Raw genomic sequence first — 14,932 nt, 5'->3', positions numbered from 1 at the left:
GTTATTTGTGTTTTGAAAATCAGTCCGTAATACTAGGAACCTATAGCCATTGTAAGAAAATGTGGCTTCTCTCTCTATCTGGAATTGCACGTTTCACAGGTTTTTCCGTCATGTCGACGTGAGCAGGATGAGTAAGAACTCGAAAAAGGGTGTCAATTATTATAAGTTAAGCAATGAATTGTAATCAACGGAATGCAGATTTGTCAAGTAATAAAAAAGACATTTTTTATAGATCTGTTTTATTCCACGAAATAATATAACACGGGTCAAAATGAACTAGTATACGGAAACTTGGGAAAGTACAAATAAAAATACACGTGAGGCTTGAACAATTCAGGGTTGGAAAAACTTAACAGGAAATAGGCTGCGAAGCTTGCATGGATATACAATAGACAATATATTTTCCGTACATTTGTTGTCTTTGCATTTGAAAGCGTTGGTAAGGATTCTTCAAATCAGAAGAGTCGCCGTTGTCCGAGTATTGAACAGGTTTCTTTTTTGTGAACACAAACAATAAGCAATATCTAGGGAAATCAACACTGAGCTGATCCAGAGCACTAACTGAAAGGAAACGGTTTCTTTTACCGAAGTGCTATGCGACTGCTTTTTAACACACGTCCAAGAGGTTCCTGTAGCGTCATATATCTCCTGGGGATTGGGGGCTGTGTCGCCATTACTACCCACGAGCCATATGATTTTTAATTTGTTTGCGGACGTGTGCTAGCTAAAAAACGGCAAACATTCATTAAAATACTTTCGTGTGGTCTCCGGTACTTTAGCTATTCCTTCCAAAATGCCTGCCACGCACTTGCGTTACTTGGAGCGTGACCGCGACCTTGAGCGCTTGGCTTCACGTGACCTTGAGGTGGATCGCGACTTGCGTGACCGTGACGTTGAGCGTGACTTGCGTGACCGCGAAGTTGAGCGTGACTTGCGTGACCGTGACGGTGAGCGTGACTTGCGTGATCGTGAAGAGGAGCGTGATTTGTGTGACGGGGAGCGTGACTTGTGTGACGGAGAGCGTGACCGAGTTCTGCGTCTTCGGTCACGGCTGCGGCTTTGGCTCCTGAAACAGTGAAAATCAATGGCAGTCGGTTTTCTAAATGGTCTAAAAGAGCCTGTAGCGAGCGCGCGGAAAACCTGCGATGTTCTTAAAACGCTAGGGCCTGGGTCTATTTCGGCCTTCAAACTCGCAGTAAACACGAATTCCTGTAAGTTTACGTGGACATTTTCGATGTACGCAGCTCTAGGGCGGCAAAAAAGCGAAGAAAATGATTAAAGCGGACTTCTAAATATGGTATGTAATGTCCTAATAAGGAATTGAAAATCAACAGTTTTAAAACAAGATTGATTGATATGTATTTGCTCTATCTTCTATCTGCTCAACAAGGGATAATGTTCGGAAATGTTTTCACTTTGAAAGTGCAAAGACCGAGGCTCACTGGGGCTAAGGTTGAGATCCGATCCAGTACTCCTTGCCCCTTGGCGCGCCACAGGATTCCCAATGTTCGGAAAAAGAAATCCGAAAAACCCGTAAGAGAGCGGGCTAGCAGGCTAATATTGTACGGAAAAGCGTTCTGGACGTGTTGACTTACCTTCGCCTCTTATGATCACGGCTGCGACTGCGGGATCTTCGACGGCGACCACTGAAACAGACGAAGCGAACAAGTGTCTCAGACAGGAAAATTTATAAAGCTTATCGCTTCATTGGTTACATCTATTTTTGTCCGACCTATTTATTTTCTCGTCCTCTTTTTTTTTCCATTTCTACCCTATGCTGTCTGTATTCATCCAAAGCTTCCATTCTTCGGTCAGTAAAAATACCTTCAGAAAGCGGTAGGGACCGAACAAAATCCCTGATCCTGCAAAAATCCCTGACCCCGCAAAAATTCCTGACCCGCAAAGATCGCTATTCCCGCAAAAATCCTTGATCCCGCAAAAATTCCTGATCCCACAAAGATCCCAGTTCCCGCAAAAATCAGCCTTATCCCGCAAAAATCCCTGATCCCACAAAAGTCCCTTATCCCGCAAAGATCGCTGGGTCTCCGAGCACGCGATTGCCGTGTGGTGCGAGGCCCAACGTTTAACGGTACCTAGCGACCAGAACCCGTGAAAAAAACCTGTCTTTGGGAACGTAAAAAACCTGTCTTTGGGAACGTAAAAAACCTGTCTTAGAGGACGTAAAAAACCGACAAGGACGCTAGGTTTCTCCCACTCATAAAAAAAACTACCTGAAGCAGACCACGTGATTCACATCTGAGGCGCGTTTCATCATATGCGCAATATTACTTTGCGCTATAAAAATATAACGCCACATAATTGTCCCCTTACCGGTCCGCATCTCGACTGCTTCGTCTGTCACGGTCTCCACTGCGCCGTTTATCCATCTCTCGTCGCTCTTGTTCCCTCTCTCTCTCCCTCTCCTCCCGTCGCTTCTGTCGTTCCAGTTCCCTCTCTTCTCGCTTACGGGCGATCTCCTCGTTTAGCTCTTGGAGCCGGTTACGGATCTTGATGAAGCCCATGTGCAGCTTGCCACCAAAGTGATCTGCTAGTCTAGATTTGATAAAGAGGAATATTTAGAAGAAGGCCAATCGCGCCGCCATTTTATGATCCCGCTCAATGCCGATTCACACCAGGGAAGTCACACCTGGTAAAACAAAGTATCCGTTTCCATTGGCTAATTCAAGCAAGCCACTAAGAAACTTTCAATCAAATATCATCAATAAAATACCAGACTTCAATTGTGGTCAAAAAACCATTGTATTTTCAATTATAAACATAGGAGAAGTTGAAAAATATTCTTTTAAAAGAAAGGCATTCGTTCCGTCATATTTGTGATCCCAGAATAGTCCATTACTTTTACGCCAAAAATGATACCCGCCCAAAACAAATCTCCCACTGTTAAAATCTCGGCAGCTTCAAATCCCACAATTACCGACTAATGAGTAACTTACCTAAAGTTCAACAAACTCAGAGAGAGGGAATACTCCAAAATTTAAAGATTTTCTTTCGTCATAGCCTGCAAGCCGACTCTCCAGTGGGTTAATTCGAAAATTGTTGTTTTTTGGGGGGTCTCTGGATTCCTGTACCCCGCTTTTTTTTGTGCCACAGGTATCCTGAACAAGGAAAACACAGGAGAGCCGGCTGACAGGCTACTTTTGTCAGCATATTGGATTGCATTGTTATGAACCCCTAGTGAGTACAGCTGCGCTTATAATTTCACTTCTTTAACAGAGCTATTGAAGGAATTCATGCTTGGTATCTAAGAATTGTTAGCAATTTATCTATTTTACTTAACTCTTTTACTTAGAGGCCCCAACCCCAGAATGTCAATCCCATAAAAAAGCCAACATACAGTGTGAGGATCTTATCCAGAATCAACACTGTGAGAGTGCTGTTGACGCAACATATGACGAACCTCCTGTCGTTGTCGTAGAGACTCAGATATGCTGCACACACTTCACAAACTCTCAGCTTCTGCTGTTGGATGGAAGAAGTTGGCAACTGGCTTCGGTAGATTTCCTACAGTACAAACCGCATGTTTGTTTAACATAAGTGTTCCTTAAATAAAATAGTACTGTTTCATAGGCATCAAACCCGAGGCATCTCAGTAGTGAATTACAGTAATCTGCTTGAATCTCGGTGAATTTCAACCCATCCACAACTAAACCAACTCAATCCCATATAATAAAGTATCAAAATAATATTTTAGGTTGTATTTTAAAAACGATGAGGATTTTGGATATTCCCACCAAAAAACAAATAAGCCCTTTCACACAATACAAATCTACAGACTTACAGGAAAATTTACGCTTTACAGAAACGTATGTATTATTGTACAGAAACCTAATTTTGGGTAAAGAAAAACCCCCAGTGAAACAGAAAAATGGAGATAAGACTGATAGTTACCCCAGTTATTACATTTTGTATGATATTGCAAGTAAACATACCTCTGCTTCGCGTTTCTTGATCTTCAGTTCCTCTACTTCATTCATGAGGCTGATGGATTCCTCCACTTCGCCAGCAGCACCTATAAAAACAAACAACCACCACCATCATCATCATCATCATCATCATCATCATCATCATCATCATCATCATCATCATCATCATCATCATCATCATCATCATCATCATCATCATCATCATCATCATCATCATCATCGTCACAACTACTACCATACCATCACCATCACCACTACTACTATCATCATCATAAGCAGCAGCAGCAGCACTATCATTGTCATCATAATCAACATCAACACTACTATCATCATCATCGCCCCCATCATCACCATCATCATCACCACAACTACATTCATCAGCACCACTGTACTACCATCATCACCACAACTACATTCATCGTCACCACTGTACTACCATCATCATCACAACTACATTCATTGTCACCACTGTACTACCATCATCATCACAACTACATTCATTGTCACCACTGTACTACCATCATCATCACAACTACATTCATCGTCACCACTGTACTACCATCATCATCACAACTACATTCATCGTCACCTTCATCATCATCATCACTACTGTCATCATCATCACAACAACAACCATCATCGTCATCACCACTTTTACCATCATCGTCATCACCACTACTACCGCCATCATCATATGATAATCATAACCATAAACACTTCCATCATCATACCTAGCTCCTCTGCTTTTGCAAGCTTCTTTCCAATCTGTTCTCCGATATCTTGAATTGCCTTGGCCTGGAATGAGAGCCCCATGTTTAGCACTGTGAGTTTACATTAATCAGGATTAACCCTAAGGAATGGGATTAATGTTAAAGTGAGAAAACACAGATTGTTAGTTTACCTAGACATGAATGTGATATTTTTTATCAGGGGGGAACCCTTGGTCAAACAGCCAACACCTTTACCTCCTCTGATGTATCAAACTCATCCTGAGTATCCTCAAGACGCTTCTTAGCTATAGCAATCTTACGATCACAGTCATTAATGAAGGACTGGAGGTGTTCCATTTGCTGAAACAAAAAAAAAACCTGACATTCAGTTTCTGAACTTACTGTAAATTCACTTGGAAGTTTTCTTACAGTATACAGGACTGTTCAGCAGGTACTGTGTATAGGATCTAGTAATCTTAGTACAGGGGGAGGGAAAATGGTCAGGCCATGGTACTGGTAAAAAATGGGTCAGGCTTTTGTATATATTTTTAAGATCAGCTCCATGTAGTAAGTATACAAAAATTAGAGTTAATCACCTTGGATTAATTTGTAAAAATGGTCCATACTCACATCCATATTATAGCCATAGTCTCGTGTCTTGGACGCCGCCTCAAAGTCAGCCTTAAGGGCGGGGTTGTGGATCTTCTGGCAGCTTCCTAGGTCCATTTTCTGTGAAAAGAGAACAAGTGAATCTAAAAAAAAAGCAATCTCTTGACAATGAAAACGCTGAGATCAGCATGAATTTGCCTTAGAATAAATGATTTTAGGGGAGGTTTTGTTTTTATTTATGGTGAATACCTTTATTTAAACAATATGATGCAAAAATTGCATGTAGAAGTGAAAAAGAAGACTTGATCTTAACATTTTTGCAGACTTATCTATTTTAAACCATTAACAGTTACCCAAAAAGAAACATATAGTAAAAGTGTCTTTTGAAAATCAGGCAAATCAGACAGAATTTTAATTCTCGCAACACTCAAAAAGAGAAATAGAGAGGAATAGTAAGTAGAATGCAAATTTAGAACACCTACCGTGTTGTTAAACAGCTGGTGAGGACACAGTCCCATCAAGTAACTCTTACACACTCGGTCACTTGTAAACTTGAGGTCTGCATCAGGGGTCGCACCTACAGAACAATAGGCCAACAGATTAGGAGATAAATAAACAATTGGTTATCAGGGGGATTAAGAAATATCTATAGTAATGCTGGGAGAACGAACATCTTAAGGGATGAATTGGTTCTAGAGTGGATTATAGCCAATTAGTGTAGTGGCATGGCTGAATTGTGCCACAGTGGTAAAAAGATGCAAAAACATGAATGACTTTACTCACATAACAGCCTCCAAGTCTGCACCAAGTAGAGATCACTGAAATACTCCAAACCTTACAAGATGTACCTCTACTTTTAAACCACTAAGTGCCATTGATTCTAGCAATAACCAGCCCAGGATAACGAGTAGGTTATTAGGTGTTATAACACAAAAACCTGAAATATTCCGATGTTTAAATCAAATGTTTATGTGTAGAAGTGTTTTCTCTTTTCAGAATTATAGCATTTTAATTGCAAAAGGATTATTACATACTTCTAAATCAAGTGAAATGATAACCTATGTACTGTAGTAATTTGCAAGGGATACATATCTGTCCACTATTTGACCCACAAATTTGCAACATGATTGCAGTTTCCATTCTAATGGGCTGGTAAATTAGTTATTTTACAAATGGTCTGCTATCGGGATTACTGATAATATATATCGTCTGGTTTAGAGCAACAATAAATACAGTATGCACAACAATGTGGAGAAATTCCCCTACTTACGTCGCCCTACTTACGTATCCCATGACTTGCTAGGGCAAATAATACTCATTCATTCATTGATAAGGGCTAGCCGCCTTTATTTGAGAAAGTATCAATATGCGGCATTAATTCCAATGCTTTTCAAATGTTATACATATTGAAAAAATGGGAAAAATACAATAAAAATAGAATGTTGAGGTTGGAATTATAAATCTAGAGATACTTTAAAATAAGGGAAAAAAACGGAAAAAATGCTTTTAAAAGCGGATATTTTTCTGATTGTGGTTAATAAACTGTTAAAATTTGTGCGTCTAGTTGAAATAGGGTACTTCAATTTACAAGAGCCAAATTCAAGTTCATAAAGGCCCTCAATTAAAAGAAAAGGCAAATAGCAAGGTTTCGCTCTTGTTGAAATCTGAGGAAATAAATAGCTTCCTGGTAAAACAGGGTTTCCCATGCGGTAAAAACCATATTAAAAGTTTGATTGTTTCCTTTGGTATCGAAGCATTTATTTCGAATAGATCGGTGCATGATTTTGAAAACTAGTTTCGGTAATTGCAGATGCGAAGTGTTTCAAGAGCGAGCGCTAACTCACCATCTCTCTGGGTCCCCATTAGCTCGTCTAACATCTTTTTCATCTGTTCTTGTGCCGTCATTGTGGAAGAATTTCAGAGTGCTTCTCGAAATACTGAAAAACTCCAAACACATTCGCTACCTCAAGATGGCGTCCTTGCGGTATTGCACTCGCAGGGAGTCATGGGTAAGCACAGGTTGACCGAATCTCTTACACTTGGATATCTCAAAATGGCGGAGGAAAGAGCAACGTTGTTTTGTCTTCCTCGTATGGACATAACTTTTAAACTTATCTTTCCTCGATTGTACTACGATGAGCTATACAAGTGTCGGCGAGTTTGCAAAGGCTTCAAGAAACTCTGTGATGAGTATTTCAGCACGATAATAACAACATTTGATTCAAGACATATCTCAGCGAAACCTCTCACACACAAGTTTAAATCCAAATTCAGTTCAAACGCACTACGACTGATTACAGCAAGAAACAACTGCTTAGATACCTTGGTGTTATCTGACATTGATATCCAGGAGGGAATGTCAGTCGATATAATAAGAAATCCGCAGCTGGAAACTCGAATTGAATGGAGTGCATTTTTATAAGGAGGGAAAGGCCAGGAATGTTGTTGTTGATGATGTTGTTGATGATAATGATGATGATGGTAGTCGCTATATGGTCCTTGGCAAAGACGAGTTTTTTATAAAACTTGTAGAATGTTGCCCACAACTGAGAAAACTTGTTGTTACGAAAGATTGGTATACAGGGTCCACAGGTTTGATGACAATATTCAAGGGACTCCCTGAACTAAGAGCTGTGTTTTACATCTTGTGAGGTATTTTATTGTGGTGAACTTCCCCTTGAATATTTAGCAGCAACTTGCAAGCACCTAAAACAGCTAGAAATAGATGGGATTGGACCAGGTGCAGTCCCCAGTTATCTTTTATCAGATGTTTTACAAGCAAACCCCTCTCTGGAGACTCTCACGTTGACTGATGCAGCAACAAATAATCATATGAGGGCTATTGCACAGTTTTGTAAAAGTCTTAAAAATCTAAATTTAGCTAGAAACACTAGAATAACAGAATCAGGATTTAGGAGTGTATTTGAAAGCTGTTCAGAGCTTCAATCAATAAGACTTTTGTTCACTAAAATTGATGATGATAGTCTAGCTTGTTTAGCTAACAACTGTAGAAACCTGGTAGATATCAACCTTGCTGGATGTGAAAGAATCTTTTCAGATGGATTGTGTAGATTCTTCAGGAATTGCCCAACATTAGAATCCATAGATTTGTCAGATGTTTATGATATCAGAGATGAATGTCTTCAATCATTAGCTACATGCTGCCCTAAAGTCAAGAAAGTAATTCTTTACGGATGCCAATTCCTGACATCTAAGGGAGTCCAGATCTTTTTTAGACAATGCCCACAACTTGAAGCTGTTGATCTAACCAAATGTGAAAATGTTGAAGATGATGCATTGATTTGCCTTTCAAAAAACTGTCTAAAGCTGAAGACTCTATATGCTGGAGAATGCAACCAGCTAAACTCAAAAGGAGTCAGGCCCATTTTGGAGGGGTGTCCAGATCATCAAAATCTTAGCATCATGCTTGATGGCACATGTTTGGAACAACTGATAACTAATGGGACTTCAAAGCTAAAAGAACTTACTCTTGGATCCTCAGACACTCCCTACTGTGTTTCCCTTTCAGCAATTTCCAGGGCCCTATTTTGCTGCAAAGATTTGGAGAAAATATCTTTTGTAAACATTGACAACCTTTCGGAGGAATGGATTGCCTGGTTAAAGCAGACATTTCCAAGACTTGAATATGAGGTTTATCCAAATAAGCGCCGATGCCTGACAAATTTGTGTCAACAAGACTGAATGTTGTCTTGTAAGCTGCTAACAGATAAATGGAATCAGTACACCCCCCAATTATCACATTTCTTGTAGCACCATTTTATCAAATTAGTGACAATAAAGCCATAATAAAAAACAATTAACACAGAGAAGCAACTGATACGGGTATTGACTAGTAGCAACACCTCTGCCTTCCCACAATCCATTGGGTTGAAAAGAGAGTGTGCCACTGTAAAGAGCTACAACATTCAGGGTTCTCGCAACCTTTTTGTTCCGTTTTGAAAAATATATATGCGTCAACGCAAAGTGGAAGAAACAAACAGAAGAAACGAACAAAAGTGATAAGAAGAAAATCAAAACAAGCAAATATATCTAGAAATAAAGACGGAAAAGAAAACCTTGTGTAAGAGCTCTAAGAAATCCCAAATACCATGTTGTCCAAATGGCCGCAAAACAGTTTCAAGTCAGTTTCAATATACAATTGACAGGTTTGTCTGTATGGTGATTTTGCTGCTGTATTAGATAATAGTGATTTCTGATTTGTCTGATGAGCCGTTAATTTCACTTTTGAATAAAATTTACAAAATGTTTGTTACTTGCTTGATTGTTATGCCCAACTGCCTCAATGTAGTCTGGATGAAATTCTAAGCTATTCGAGAGAGTTGTTTGCGAGCTTTGCTGATCTCCAGTGAGAGCTTGGGATACCTGTGCCTCCCCTCGTGTGAAGTGCTATGATGCAAAACCTAGTTCATTTATTTGGGTAATTTTGAGAGGCACACATTCACGATTTCAGATAGTGTGCCGATCTATCAGGAGGTAAATGTTCTGCGTACTGGGTTTGTAAAAAAAAAAAAAACGCGCAGAACTAAAAAAAATGCATGAAAAAAAAGGCTTGGATTGTACAAAGATAATTTTAAAGATAATATTCGAATTCAACGAGAAACAAAGGATTATGTCGGACTGCCGGACCGTTTTCATCTTTTTAAGAACCCCAGCAGGTTGCCGGATCTCTAGTCACCGCGGAAACTATTTGGTGCAACATTATGAGAACTTCTAACCTTAATTCGTAAAAAACAAGGCATAAAATACAATGAAACAAATTTATTTTTCTCTTTTTTTTTATAAGAACGTCTTATTTTCAGTTGAGGCTGGGCCGTTCTTATTTTTGGGACATTTTGAAGCTGAAGATGTTCTTAACGATGTTCTTAGATTTAAGTGTATATGAGAATATAATACCCAATGAATTATTAGGAAGAGAATCAATAGCAATAATATAGTTGTTACTGCGAGCAAAATTTGATTCTGCATTTTAGAACGTATCAGGACTGAAAATGATTTTTTTTCTGCTATCTGAGCTTCGGCATAATCTTACCTTTTTCTCAAAATTTGGTGAAATTTCAGCTGAACGTTGTTATAAAAAAGGTTCTTATAAAAAAAGAGTGTATTCCGAAGTTTAGCTAAATATTTTGTTAGAAGCAAAAGACCGAATCTGCTCATAAAAATATGTACATAGTGTCATACTCTTTACCTCATCACTTCCTCTTTACAGCCATAGGATACTGTATTCATTTTGAAAGGGGAATGTTTTAGCTTTTGATCATTCAGCAGGAATCCCAAAACTCCGGAGAGCCGGCTAGCAGGCTTGACTGGATTGAGCAAGCGTATTACGTGGCAAGGTGTCAAGAGTGACCCGAAGTAAACATGAAGCATAGTTTGTTGGAAGAATATAAAAGTACAACTTAGTAAAATAAGGCAAAAGGCGGCTTCTGAGTCATATTACGCTAGCATTTAATAACACCTATTATTAATGATTTAAGTAATATTGTTTCTGACTTTTCGCTCGATTATTTTCCGATCGATTCGTTCCGGCACTTTTAGTCCGTGTATGGATGAAAAGCGGTAGTCTCCTAACCTGGCTCACCAGCTCGCACATCAAATTCTGGGAATCGGAAACCCCCGACGAGGTACTTTCCCCGACAGCCACCATAAACCGTTGACCATTGACGTTTCTCTACAAATATCGAGTTTTAGAGCGTATAATACTAAAAAGCGACAACTCTCGTCGTTTGGTAACCAAACTGAAGGCTTATTTATGGAACGAGAAGAGTAGAGCATTCGTGTAGGATTCAGAAAGAAAGGCCAAGGGGAAACAGAAGGTAGGTTTTTGGTTCAGTAAGCTTGCTAGACATTTTTTAAACTACTTCGCTTCCCAGTATATATACTTTATATGGAAGGGAATAACCTTAGTATGCCTTCGTAATGCTTCGTATGCCCCAAATTATCTTTCTGGGGCCGGTTGCCATTATTCGCTACTAAAATGCAGTCCACTCTCTACCTTCTCACGGAGGCAGGCAAGTTTGTTGATGAAGAAGATGACAATTTGAAAGTAAAGAAGGGTAGCAGGAAAATTTATCAAGTTTGCTGTAGCTCTCACTTTCTTGTGTAAACTCAATTCTCAATGAGCTTTCTAGTATGCACGACTACAATAGGATAAAAGGGGCTTCCTAGCAGGATAAGAAGAAAACTTTTTCTTTCAATAATTTTCTATCAATAATTTTCTTAGGTATGGTATGGTTCCAATGTATGGTTCCGCTCATATAGATATGGAATAAGGCTGTATCTCCGTTGCTAATAATATAGTCCACAGTTCTACTCCCGTTATATTTAAAATAGTTTTTTTTTATCTATTCGCGTCCCTAGTACATGTACATGGCAGTACATGTGTCGATTAGTGCATTACCTGTACTATCTACCACGATATTTAGCGCTAAGAATCGGCAACATAATCTTCCAGCAGTTCAAAGAATTTATCCCTGTCTTCGGTTATAAACTCTTGTAGGAAAAAGTTTCCAAATCATTCTAAAAGAGTGCAGGCATTCAAGCCCCCAATGTGTAAACCCCAAAAAAGTGTGTGTGTGGGTGATAGTGGGTGTGGGTATGGAGTCATGGGTGTGGGTATGGAGTTGTGGGTGTGGGTATGTCAAGAGCGACATGCGTTTAGTACCATATGGAAAATGGATAGTTTTCAATTCCTACAACCCATCTGGAAGCTTTATTTTAACAATACAACAAAGCTATTGTCATACTCGAGAATCCAGAGCTTCCTTTCCTTTCCTAGACGGAGAAAAATCCATGAAGGTAACGAGACCCTTACCACTCAGATCGATGGGTCTTTGAGTATGAGGTTTTGCTGGCGTGTCAAGTTGGTCTCGTGTTTCATCAGCTTAAACTGTATAAAATACGTAAAGTGCGGTGTTATAAGCACAAAGCGCGATAACTCATACACGCAAATAGTGCGATGTTATAAGCGATATTCTAAGTCATACACGCAAAAGGTGCGATGTTATAAGCGAAAAAGTGCCATATTATGAGATATAATGTGCGGTGTTTTGAAGCAAATTGTCTCATGTCGTGACGCCAAGAGTCAGATGTTGTTGGCGATTTGCATAATGTGCAATGACGCAAGCCTAAACATCCAATCGTGTGTGACAAATAGTCACATGTCCTTGTGCAAAAAGTCCAATGTTGTAACGCAAAAAGTGCAATCTCGTGAAGCACAAAGTGCGTTACCCTGGGTACCAGAGGCTCCGAACTTCGCTAGAGCCGCGAAGCGGCTCCGAACTTCGCTAGAGCCGCGAAGCGCTTCACAGCTCTAGCGAAGTTCGGAGCCTCTGGTACCCAGGGTAAAAGTGTGTTTGCAAAAAGTAAGTTTTTTCCTACATAGACCAGCATGCTTTGCGAATAGACTAGAAACGTAATTGCAAAATCCTGAGCTTAAATTGAGATATATAAGTAAATATAAATATTAAATCAAGATTATAAGCCATGATGATCAGTAAAATACATAGCATTGTTGATAAGACAAAGTAAAAAGTTTAGCATTGCGACCCATTGTGAGTCGTTGCCTAAGATATTATGGCATGCTGTAAATGATTGTCAAAAAAGTTAGATATTATTAGCAGTAATGTCTATTTCATAGACAAAAACTGAAATTATTTGGCCATTCGGCAAATCGCGATATTTTTTAAGACACTAAGTACCATGTTATAAAGCACAAAGTTAATTATTTTATGCAATAGACAAAAACTGAAATGATTTGTGCATTCGGCAAATCGCGAGATTTTTTAAGACACAAAGTACTATGTTATGAAGCACAAAGTTAAATATTTAATGCACAGACAAAAACTGGAATGATCTGCGCATTCGGAAAATCGCGAGATTTTTAAGACACAAAGTTGAATATTTTATGCAATAGACAAAACCTGAAATAATTTGCACATTCGGCAAATCGCGAGATTTTTTAAGACACAAAGTACCATGTTATAAAGCACAAAGTCAAAATGCAATAGACACATAGTGCTATGTTATAAGCACAAAGTTGAATGTCGTGAACGATATACTGAAATGTTTTGAGCAAAGGCAAAATGATGAGTTTTTTAAGACACAAAGTGCGATGTTTTGAGACACAAAGTGCGATATTGTGAACTAAACCTGCAATGTTTAAAGCGATAATTAAATAGTGCTTTGTCGTGACACTCAAAGTGAGTTGTCGTGATGCAAATTGTTCAAAGTCGTGACCGAAAGGTGAGATGTTGTTAACGAAAACCTTGAGTGGCCCTCATGGGCTTCCGTAGTTGCACAAAGCCTGAATAAAAGTTATCCAGCGGTTAAAGTTATCCGGATGATAAAGGTCGGATAAAGTCTTACCCACCGAATAAATGTGAAGAAAAAACAAAATGGCGTCAGAATTTAGATTAATTTTAGACGCAGTGAAAGTTGAAACACATGCAACCGACGAATTTTACTGTTGGTAAATTTACAATGAACTACGAACTTACAGGCAGCTTTGGAATCAAACTGTATTGTCCGTTCTGTCGAGAAATGTGTCCCAAAGACAGGAAGAAGCTAAACACTATCCCCTGTGAACATTCAATTATTTTCATGCACTTTGTCTTGATAAACTGTTTGTTTTCTGGCACTTTTAGTAGCTTTTTCAACGGTCTCCATTTTGTTTGAAGGAAAAACAGCGCTCGCTTTGCATATTTACCATGAAAACGGGAAGCCATTTAGTGGTAAATGATGGCGATTCAGCGGATATCCAGTGTTCTATCCACGCTTTGTGCAACACTATTTTATACGACGGATAACTGTTCGCTGGATAGGGATTTTATCCAGCGGTTAGCGCCTATCCGGCGGATAACTCATCCAGGCTTTGTGCAACCGGCCCCTGACGCCTCAGAGGCGCGCGCTCAAGATCGCTTTTCCAGGTCGTAGTTACGAGGATTCACTCATGCTTCAAACCTTCCAACGTTGCCCCTGTTATTACCAATATGAGCGCGTAAAAAATTGACAATAGGATTCTACAACGCGTTCAATCAAACTTATTCTGTTACACCTTTTTTTAACCTCCTTGGGCTACCTGCTTTGCAATGCTTTTGTATACAAATCGGGCACGTATTGCTTTTGGATGGTGGTCAAATTTGCGTAATCAAAATTCCTCTAAAAAATATACGCTCAAGGGGGGGCCCCCGGCCCTTGTGCCTCGTGGGGGGTCTCATTGTCACTCAACTTCCTAGAGTGAAGAGCTCCCGGAGAACCTCCATAAAAAATTCAAATCACCGCCATTACCATTGCTTTTTCTAACTACGCCTGCCTACGAGTTTGAGCTTCCACATCCTTCAAAAGGCAATAATAGGTAAGAAAAATACTTTTCTTGCAATTCTGCTATTTCTCTTTAGCAAAAAGCTCATAATTTTATTTTATTTTTAGTGGCAAAAATCGATAAGATTTTCAGAGGGGAATGACGATGTGATGCATGGCGTGCCTTGGAGCAAGTAGCCATAAAATAATGTAGAACCGGTAAAGATGCCAGATTTATTTCTCTTTGTATGCATTAGAGTACCAGGAACATCCTAACTTCAATGAATAAGCAAAACAAGACATTTTGAGCATTAAAACTCGCTCGTCTCATCAAGCCATTTTCACATTCCA

At 39.3% G+C, this 14,932-nt stretch overlaps 1 protein-coding gene across 6 annotated transcripts; it reads right to left on the bottom strand.

The window, feature by feature from the left end:
- Positions 1-378: 378 nt before the first annotated feature.
- Positions 379-10,606, bottom strand: LOC5520592 (putative RNA-binding protein Luc7-like 2). 6 transcript variants are annotated; one of them, XM_048720339.1, is made up of 12 exons: positions 10,470-10,606; positions 8,752-8,814; positions 7,108-7,208; positions 5,746-5,840; positions 5,285-5,383; positions 4,910-5,014; positions 4,676-4,739; positions 3,951-4,030; positions 3,356-3,522; positions 2,332-2,553; positions 1,596-1,646; positions 379-1,066 (listed from the first exon to the last, which is right to left on the bottom strand). In XM_048720339.1, the coding sequence occupies exons 3-12, from the start codon at positions 7,166-7,168 to the stop codon at positions 814-816; spliced, it is 1,197 nt and encodes a 398-aa protein (XP_048576296.1). In that variant the 5' UTR covers positions 7,169-7,208; positions 8,752-8,814; positions 10,470-10,606; the 3' UTR covers positions 379-813. The 6 variants fall into 6 exon arrangements, with proteins under 6 accessions (XP_048576296.1, XP_048576297.1, XP_048576300.1 ...); XM_048720340.1 differs by lacking the exon at positions 8,752-8,814 and having other exon boundaries at positions 10,470-10,604; XM_048720343.1 differs by lacking the exons at positions 8,752-8,814; positions 10,470-10,606 and adding an exon at positions 6,534-6,607 and having other exon boundaries at positions 7,108-7,893.
- Between the last annotated feature and the right edge of the window lie 4,326 nt (positions 10,607-14,932).

The sequence above is a fragment of the Nematostella vectensis genome, chromosome 12 (assembly GCF_932526225.1).
Source record: "Nematostella vectensis chromosome 12, jaNemVect1.1, whole genome shotgun sequence".
NCBI lineage: Eukaryota > Metazoa > Cnidaria > Anthozoa > Actiniaria > Edwardsiidae > Nematostella > Nematostella vectensis.
The sequence above is the reverse complement of the archived record's forward strand: the minus strand, read 5'-3'. Positions and strand labels throughout refer to the sequence as shown.